A 9,302-nucleotide genomic window follows, 5' to 3' on the forward strand; every position below is an offset into this window, starting at 1 on the left:
ATTTATTATGTTGTTAAAGTGTTTGTAAAACATTAGTGTGATCATTAAGCATTTTTGCGACATGCAAAGATATCTACTGTTACACGTTTTAATGCCAGTAAAATGTATAATTGTGTGTTTTGACCTGATTTTGAAAATCATAATTAAGAAATATAGTGTCACTGGTCAAGTTTATTATTTTAAAGCAAGTCTGCATGATCGTTCTAATAAGAAGAAATATGTCGTAATCCCGATTTTATGTCTTGCAAATCTAACTTCGTGGTTTGCAGTCCTGGCTTTATTTACCACAGTTAACGGAAATAATGTGTGATTTGTCATATAGACTGCAATCGTGTTACATCTCAGAAAAAGAATGCTAAAGTGGACAGTTAACACCATTAGTTTAACATATACACCGCACTCGATAGAGGCACACATGAATCTATTATATGGACGCGACGCTACAAATGTCTGGTTCTTAATGGGTTTATTGTCTTTTGTCGAGCCGCTGTTGAGTCCGGTGAAGACATGGTGTAAGACACTGTGTAATGAGCCTAAAACTCTTCTTTTACAATGCGCGCATTTTGCCCACCACCCCTGATGCAAAAAAAAGCCATCCAGTTAGATATTTGACATTTTAGATTACTGTCAAGAGTTGCTGCTACACAGAATGGCCGAATGGTGTTGACGAAGCACAGAAAACGAACTTCATTCTAGCATTAAACACAAGAGTCGTAAGCAGCACTGAGAAATGGGTAAAAACGCAGTACTGGTCTAGGCCGTTTTGTAACATGAACAATAAATCTGTATCACAAGAACACCAGTATTATCATGCAAGTTAAACTTTCATTATTTTTTAAGAATTAACATGACATTTTTGAAAAAATTAATAAATAAATACTGGTGTTCTGTTTGTGATAGAATAATTGTCCACGTTACCAACAGACCTAGATAAGTGTAGTATTTTGACCTACTGTATATACTGCTAATATTGTATACGATATTCATCTTTATTATTTTTGTATTCTTTCTGGAAAATAAGTTTTAGATTGTTGGTGTACAATATATTGCATAGTGTACACCAAATATATTGCATTATATTACATTTATACATTATATGCCTGTACACCATAGGATAACATACATTGGTCAGCAATAGCCATAAACACACATACAGCTTATTTAGTGGCCATTTTTTTGTGTTTCAGGTTTAGGAGCTCAAACATGCAATGTAAAATTTGCAAATTTACCCACTCTTCTCAAGATGTCCTTCTCAAACACACAAGACTGCGACATGGAGGAGGAGTACCTTGGAACTGTTTTTATGACAACTGTGTTTGCACCTTTAAAACCCAAAGTGCACTCAAATCACATCTTACAAGAATACACAACAGAAGCAGAAAACATCAAGGAAATTGGACATTTTTGTGCGACTTGTGTGACTTTAATGAGTTTTGTACTGAAATCCACTATTTTGCTCACCTTGGAAGACATCTACAAAATAAAGAAACTGTACTGTGCCCCTTCCAGAAATGCACTTTTAAAACCAACAATCGTTCCAGCTTTAGCAGTCACAAAACAAGAAAACATAAAAATCACACCATACAAGATTTCAGATTAGTAAATAAGGACTCAAGAGAAGACTTGGATGACACAGAGACAGAGTTAACTGGTGATCTTGAACCTGCAATCTCATCACAAGAGCCTGTAGAAAGGAGAGAACAGGACACAGAAAGTGTTGATGTTGATATACTTGAGCGTAAAGTTGCGCAACTTTTTCTTTCTATGCAAACAGTGTTGCATATTTCTAAAAGTGCAATACAGAAAATAGTGGAGCAGTTACATGACATTTTAGATTTTTCTAAGTGTTATGCTCTTGATAAAATTAGGGAGATACTTGCCAAGCATAACATTGTAACAGATAATAATCAGGTTGTGCAAGACATTACAGATGCACTTTTTCAAACAAATCCTCTTTTTGTAACAACTTCAACACAAGGCAAATTCTCTACAGATTACAGAAGAAATTTGTATTTTAAGGAGCAGTTTGAACTGATCGAACCTACTGAATATTTGTATGACAGGACACAAAAAAATTCTTTTGTCTATGTTTCAGTTGCAAAGCAGCTGGAGTGTTTACTTGGTCAGCAACAGTTTTTGGACAAGGTTGTGTTTAATCAAGAGTCTTTGCCTGGCCAATATAAGTCTTTTCAGGATGGAAGATACTACAAGGAGAACAAACTTTTAGGTGAAAAAGACAGTGGCATTGCTTTGGGTTTATACATAGACGACTTTGAAGTCTGCAACCCTCTCGGCACCTCAAGAAAGATTCATAAAATTACAGCTGTATATTGGGTCATTCTGAATTTGTCTTCAAAAAGTCGTTCAAGTCTAAATTTAATTAATCTAGCCGCTCTTGGAAAAACTGATGATGTACGATTGTTTGGTTATGAGAGGTTCCTTGAGCCATTGGTTAAAGATATAAAGACACTGGAACAGGTGGGGATATTTGTACCGGCTCTACAGCAGTACGTGAAAGGAACTGTGTTTTGTGTCTGTGCCGATAACCTTGGAGCACACGGCCTTGCAGGCTTCCACGAAAGCTTCATTGTTGAGAACTTTTGCAGATTCTGTCTAATCAGTCATAAACAAATTGCCAGCACTGAGCCTAGAGATTTTCAGTTAAGAACCCCAGAACAACACAACTCTCTGCTGAAGGAACTTCAGAATGATGACCAGCTCCATAGTTTGAATGGTGTAAAAAAGGAGTGTGTTCTGAGCAAGCACTTATCATACTTTCATTCAATTACAGGATTTCCTGCAGATGTCTTGCATGATTTTTTTGAAGGGATCATCCCTGTTGAATTATCTCTGTGTCTGAAGGACTTGATTTCAAAACGACACATATCACTTGAGGAACTGAATAGTCGTATCAAGTCATTCCCCTACAAGTATGCAGATCGTGTAAATAAACCACAGAAAATTCCCAAATCAAGCTTTGCAAAACGAACAATCGGTGGCAATGGACACGAGAATTGGACCCTGTTGCGATTACTCCCTCTCTTGATTGGCAGCAGTGTCCCAGAAAATGACCCTGCATGGGAGATTTTAATGGACCTCAAGGACATTGTGGAATTGGTTGTATCTACAAAGTTCTCAGATGAGACATTGAGCTATTTGGAGAGTAAAATAGCAGAACATCGTAAATTACTTACAGAGACTTTTCCTGATTTCAGCATACGACCAAAACATCACTTTGTCGACCATTACCCGCACCTGATCCGCTGCTTTGGGCCGTTAGTGGAATTATGGACGATTAGATTCGAGGCAAAGCACAGTTTCTTTAAAAAAGTTGTGCACGATACCCACAATTTCAAGAACGTGCTTCTCTCACTTGCAACAAAGCATCAGCAAATGTTAGCTTTTTTTCTAGAGGGACACTCTCTGTTCAAGCCACAGTTATATGTCGAGAGTCTCAAAGTGGTTGAGACAGGTTCATTAGATACAACACTGAGGGCAGCAGTCACAAAAATGTATCCTCAACAGAAAACAGTTTCTTTAAGTTCTGATGTACGCCTACAAGGTGTGCGATATGTTAAAGACATGATCATTTCTGCTGGGCAGTGCAGTGGTTTGCCAGAATTTTATAGGATTGTCAGCATTATGATTGTTGACAACAGTGTATCATTTATCTCTCACAAACTTTCATCTTGGTATTTGGAACATTACAGGTCCTTCGAGCTTGTTGAAAACATATGTCCAGAGATAGAGATTTTGGATCCTGAGTCTTTGAATGATCTCGGTCCACTGCAAGCATATAAAGTAGCAGGAAAACTCCTGGTATCTCTGAAAGTCTTTCTTCTACATTAAAAGGTAAGCAAGTTTTCTTGCAAAGCTTGACATGTAAAGTTATAATTATGCCGTGTACGCATAACAACAACTCGTTTATTGTTTCTTGTCCCCTCAGATAATGTGGCTTCGGGTCATCATCTCACCCCAAAACATTCGGAAGGTCCAACTTTCACAACTGCCTGACTCTGTGGACAGTTTAAAAGCAAAACTAAAATCAAAGTTGGAGATTCAGGAAGACTTTTTGCTACAATATGAGGACCCTGACTTTGGAAATGAACTGTGCAATTTAACAGACATTTCTGAGCTGCCTGCTGAAAGGGCTGTTTTGAAAATTGTGTGGGACCCAGATTCATCTGTGCTTAAACAGTCTGATACACAATCTGTTTCCTCTCTTGATACTGCCAGTGTGTCAACGTCTTCCTCCCAGAGCTCTTCAGCCGTCGTTCAGAGCCACATGAGAAGTACATTGGAGTGGCCGTCACCTTTTCCAATTCCTACTTTCTCGTATGATGTTGAATTGAGGCTTCGCAGAGCAAATGAGGCTTATGAACAAACAAACAAGGCTTTAAGTGTACCAAGAGAAATGAAGTCCCACATCTTGGAGAAAATTGCAGAGGCAGTATTTGTTCTTAAAGCATACCCACACACAGAGGAAATTGAAACTGTTGCTTCTGCACTTGTGTTGAAACACCCCTGCCTTACAGAGCCAGGTAAAGGCAAAGGATTTGATGGGTGGAAAATGAGCATAAAATTCAAACTTGGCAATTACAGGTCCAAACTGCGATCAGCTGGTTGCCATGAAGTTAATATCAACAGGAAAAGAGGTGGGGGAGATGGTGACGATAAGAAAATTCCTCTGAAAAAGGCCAAACGAGGAGAGGTTAATTACTTACCAGATCATCCTGGAGGCCAGTCTGATGATACTCTGGAGGAGGAAAGACTCATATTGGTGGAGGAACTAAAGAAGAGGACTAAAGATGCGATCCTCATCAGTCAGAAAATGAGCCTGACATTTTCACTTCGACGAAAAGAGATTGTGGAAGGGGTGCCAATGGTGTCTGAAGTGCTGGAACGATGGCCTGCCCTGTCTCTTCCTAATGAGGTAAAAGCAATAGTCTTAACAGGAAGTATTTAGCTGTAGTAGTCTTTATGATTGAGGTTATTTTACTGATATTTTCATGTTTGTTGAACAATTTTAAAGCTGAAACCTGTTTTTTTCTCTCATCAGATAGGTAATGAGTTTAAACGCATTACCAATGTGGACCTCCTGGATACATTCAAATCTTCGTTACACCAACATGCACCACAACTTCTGAAGTTGTACAGAGCAAGACAGGGGGCTTTTGGAAAAGAGATGGAAGATCTACTTAACAAGCTTGATCAACAGGTAACATGTTAATACACTGAACAAAAATATAAACGCAACACTTTTGTTTTTGCTCCCATTTTTCATGAGCTGAACTCAAAGATCTGAAACATTTTCCACATACACAGAAGAGCCATTACTCTCAAATATTGTTCACAAATCTGTCTAAATCTGTGTTAGTGAGCACTTCTCCTTTGCGGAGATAATCCATCCCACCTCACAGGTGTGGCATATCAAGGTGCTGATCAGACAGCATGAATATTGCACAGGTGTGTCTTAGACTGCCCACAATAAAAGGCCACTCTGAAACGTGCAGTTTGATCACACGGCACAACGCCACAGATGTTGCAACTTTTGAGGGAGTGTGCGATTGGCATGCTGACTGCAGGAATGTCTGCCAGAGCTGTTGCCCGTGAAGTGAATGTTCATTTCTCTACCATAAGCCATCTCCAAAGGCGTTTCAGAGAATTTGGCAGTACATCCAACCGGCCTCACAACCGCAGACCACGTGTAACCACACCAGCCCAGAACCTCCACATCCAGCATGTTCACCTCCATGATCGTCTGAGACCAGCCACCCGGACAGCTGCAGCAACAGTCGGTTTGCATAAACAAAGATTTTCCGCACAAAATGTCAGAAACCGTCTCAGGGAAGCTCATCTGCATGCTCGTCGTCCTGGTCTCAGACGATCATGAACATGCTGGATGTGGTTCCACGTGGTCTGCGACATCTGTGGCGTTGTGCCGTGTGATCAAACTGCACGTTTCAGAGTGGCCTTTTATTGTGGGCAGTCTAAGGCACACCTGTGCAATATTCATGCTGTCTGATCAGCACCTTGATATGCCACACCTGTGAGGTGGGATGGATTATCTCCGCAAAGGAGAAGTGCTCACTAACACAGATTTAGACAGATTTGTGAACAATATTTGAGAGTAATGGCTCTTCTGTGTATGTGGAAAATGTTTCAGATCTTTGAGTTCAGCTCATGAAAAATGGGAGCAAAAACAAAAGTGTTGCGTTTATATTTTTGTTCAGTGTAGTTCAGGAAGAAACTGTGAACATGGGCTAATAAAATAAAATGCTGAATTTAGAATAACACATTGCTATAAAGATTCAAAGGTTTTATTAAATGCCTTTTAGAGGAGTCAATTCATTGACTCATAGTAGTCAAGTAGATGTAGATGTTTTATTACTTTACATATTAAGCATACATGTTAACTCGTAAGGTCCTGTGCTTTGGCACACAACGATCGGAGGTTAAGGTAAAATAAATAACACTACACAACATCTCTAATCGATTATTTTTATTTGGTACCCATTTTTCAGACCTCAAATATTGTGAATCACAGAAAGCAAGGAGTTCTGGAAGGCCTCCCTTTGTTTCTCCGTGAAGATCCTTCTGCACTGTTTAGAAAATATCTGGTGAGTATGTTTGTTTTATTCTGCAGATACAAAGCCTTGACAACATCTTGCCACATAATCATAGAAAATATAAACCTAAACCTATACATTGTGAGGAAATTGATTATGATTTCATTTTATTTTTGATTTAATTTAGCATTAATCATTAAAATTCAATACACAGTTCTTTATGATCATTTTGATGATTACAGGAGAAGTTCACTCAGGACAAAAATTTACAGATAATGTACTCACCCCCTTGTCATCCAAGATGTTCATATCTTTCTTTGTTCAGTCATAAAGAAATTAGGTTTTTCAAGGATAACCTTTCAATATTTTTCTCCATATATAGTGCATTTCAATGGTGGACCGAGTTTGGACTTTTAAAATACAGTTTGAATGTGAATTCAAGTGATCCCAAATGCGGTTGTGAATGATCCCAGCTGAGGAAGAAGGGTCTTATCTAGCTAAACAATCGTTTTTTTTTCCATGAAAAAAATACAATTTATATATTCTTTCTAACCTCAAACGCTTGTCTTGTTTTACTCTGCCTGAACTCTGTGTTTTCCGATTCAGCACAGTTAGGGTATGTCAAAAACTGTGTATTTTCTCCCTCAACTTCAAAAATCATTGAGGTTAAAAAGTATGTAAAAACTTTTTAAAAATGTAAATAATCGATTGTTTCGCTAGATAAGACCCTTCTTCCTCGGCTGGGATCATTTACAGCCACATTTGGGATTGTTTGAAGCGACATTTATACTGCATTTTGGAAGTTCAAACTCGGGGCACCTTTAAAGTACACTATATGGAGAAAAATCCTGAAATGTCTTCCTCGAAAACATAATTTCTTTCTGACTAAAGAAAGAAAGACATGATCTTGGATGACAAAGGGTTGAGTAGCTACCATCCACTCCCATAAATCATCCATCCATCCATCCATCCATTATCGTCCGCTTGTCCGGGGTTCGGGTCGCGGGGGTAGCAGCTTCAGGAGGGATACCCAGACCTCCCTCTCCCCAGCTACCTCTACTAGCTCCTCGGGGAGGACGCCGAGGCGTTCCCAGGCCAGCCGAGAGATATAATCCCTCCAGCGAGTCCTGGGTCTGCCCCGGGGCCTCCTCCCTGTAACTCCCATAAACCATCCACACCAAAACTATTACATTTGGTTGTGTCATATAATTAGTTGTGTTTTTCAGAAAAAAAGATACAAAACTGAGATCAGCTGATAATGATGTATTCGTTGTATCCTTAGGACACATCTCCAGCCGACAGACAGACCAGAGGGATGAAAATGGGAATTCTTGTCATGACCGAGGATGATGTCGCCCCTAGCACACTGCCTACCTTTACAAGCTTTTCTGTTGTTTTGGAGGAGGCAGTTGTTCTGAAAGACATTTCAGACCTGCAGTCTGCTGTTGCTTACCTGTTTGGCCTTATCTTTGCCTTGGATTTTCAGTACCCAAAAGAACTCAAATATACTTTTGAGGTAATTGAGAAGGTGTTCATGGAAATGGGCACTCAGTGCTCTGCAAGGGTACAGTCCCTGAAAACTAAACTCTTCCTGTGAACATAGAAATCTTGTGTGAGCATCTTTTCAGTTAAACAGATATTAGCATTTTAATGTTAAGATCTAAAAACATTTGAAGCGATTGTTGAACATTTATTTATTTTTTGTAAAGGAATATGTTGTTATTGTTGACACTTTTACAGTGTTGAAAGGTGGGCAGACCATCCAGTGTTGAATTTCTTTCTTCTTTCATTGTTGAAAGTTGCTCTTCTAAAGTTGCAGTTCTAAAAACTGTTTACTTTACATTTGTATTGTTTTTTTAAAAAACATTTTAAGGAATAGAATCGAAGCCTTTACATGTTAAAAAGGTTAAAAGTGAATCTTCATTTATGCGTCTTCAATTTGTTTTTTGTATATTTTTATTGACTGTCATTTTTTTTCTGTTAAGAAGTATGACAGTTATTTTTCCTTGTTTTTATTTATTTCTACAGTCAAGAAAATAAAGTTGAAAATAATTTGTCTGAAGTTATAGTTTTATTTTATTTCATTGTGTTAATGCTAACTAGAACAAAAGATCTTTGTCCGTAAAACTCACAGGAAAAAGTACACATAACATAAGTTATCGAGACACATGGGGAAAGTATTACAAGTCTTTTTAACGAAAAAATCTGTGTTAGCTGAACAAAAAATAGACATGTGACTTTACTCAGTGTCTTGAGTTGAGTGAATAACTTGCTCCAAAGTTGAGTAAACTCAAAAAAGCTATGCAGCGAGTTGCCTTGAAATTTTAAGTTAAGTCAACTTTTCATTTTTTACAGTGTAGGAAAACATGTTTTCGTGAAGAAATCATGAGAAACTAACACAAAATGAAGATTTCATTATAACTTGACATTCTGAGCTGATTTCATGAAACCTGCGCTTCCCCTATAAGAGTTCGACCTACCATTATAGGAAAACGTGTTTTCGTGAAGAAATCATGACAAACTATCACAAAATGAAGATTTCATTATAACTTGACATTCTGAGTTCATTTCATGAAACCTGCGCTTCGCCTATAAGAGTTCGACCTACCATTATAGGAAAACGTGTTTTCGTGAAGAAATCATGACAAACTAACACAAAATGAAGATTTCATTATAACTTGACATTCTGAGTTGATTTCATGAAACCTGCGCTTCCCCTACAAGAGTTCGACC

At 38.3% G+C, this 9,302-nt stretch overlaps 1 protein-coding gene across 1 annotated transcript; it reads left to right on the plus strand.

Annotated features, from left to right (window-relative positions):
* The first annotated feature begins 2,335 nt into the window (after positions 1 to 2,335).
* Positions 2,336 to 8,631, plus strand: LOC111838211 (sterile alpha motif domain-containing protein 3-like). Its single transcript, XM_072708604.1, has 5 exons — positions 2,336 to 3,852; positions 3,947 to 4,933; positions 5,060 to 5,218; positions 6,525 to 6,620; positions 7,852 to 8,631. The coding sequence occupies exons 2-5, from the start codon at positions 3,950 to 3,952 to the stop codon at positions 8,164 to 8,166; spliced, it is 1,554 nt and encodes a 517-aa protein (XP_072564705.1). The 5' UTR covers positions 2,336 to 3,852; positions 3,947 to 3,949; the 3' UTR covers positions 8,167 to 8,631.
* Positions 8,632 to 9,302: the final 671 nt, after the last annotated feature.

This window comes from Paramormyrops kingsleyae, unplaced genomic scaffold (genome assembly GCF_048594095.1).
Source record: "Paramormyrops kingsleyae isolate MSU_618 unplaced genomic scaffold, PKINGS_0.4 ups165, whole genome shotgun sequence".
Taxonomy (NCBI): Eukaryota; Metazoa; Chordata; class Actinopteri; order Osteoglossiformes; family Mormyridae; genus Paramormyrops; species Paramormyrops kingsleyae.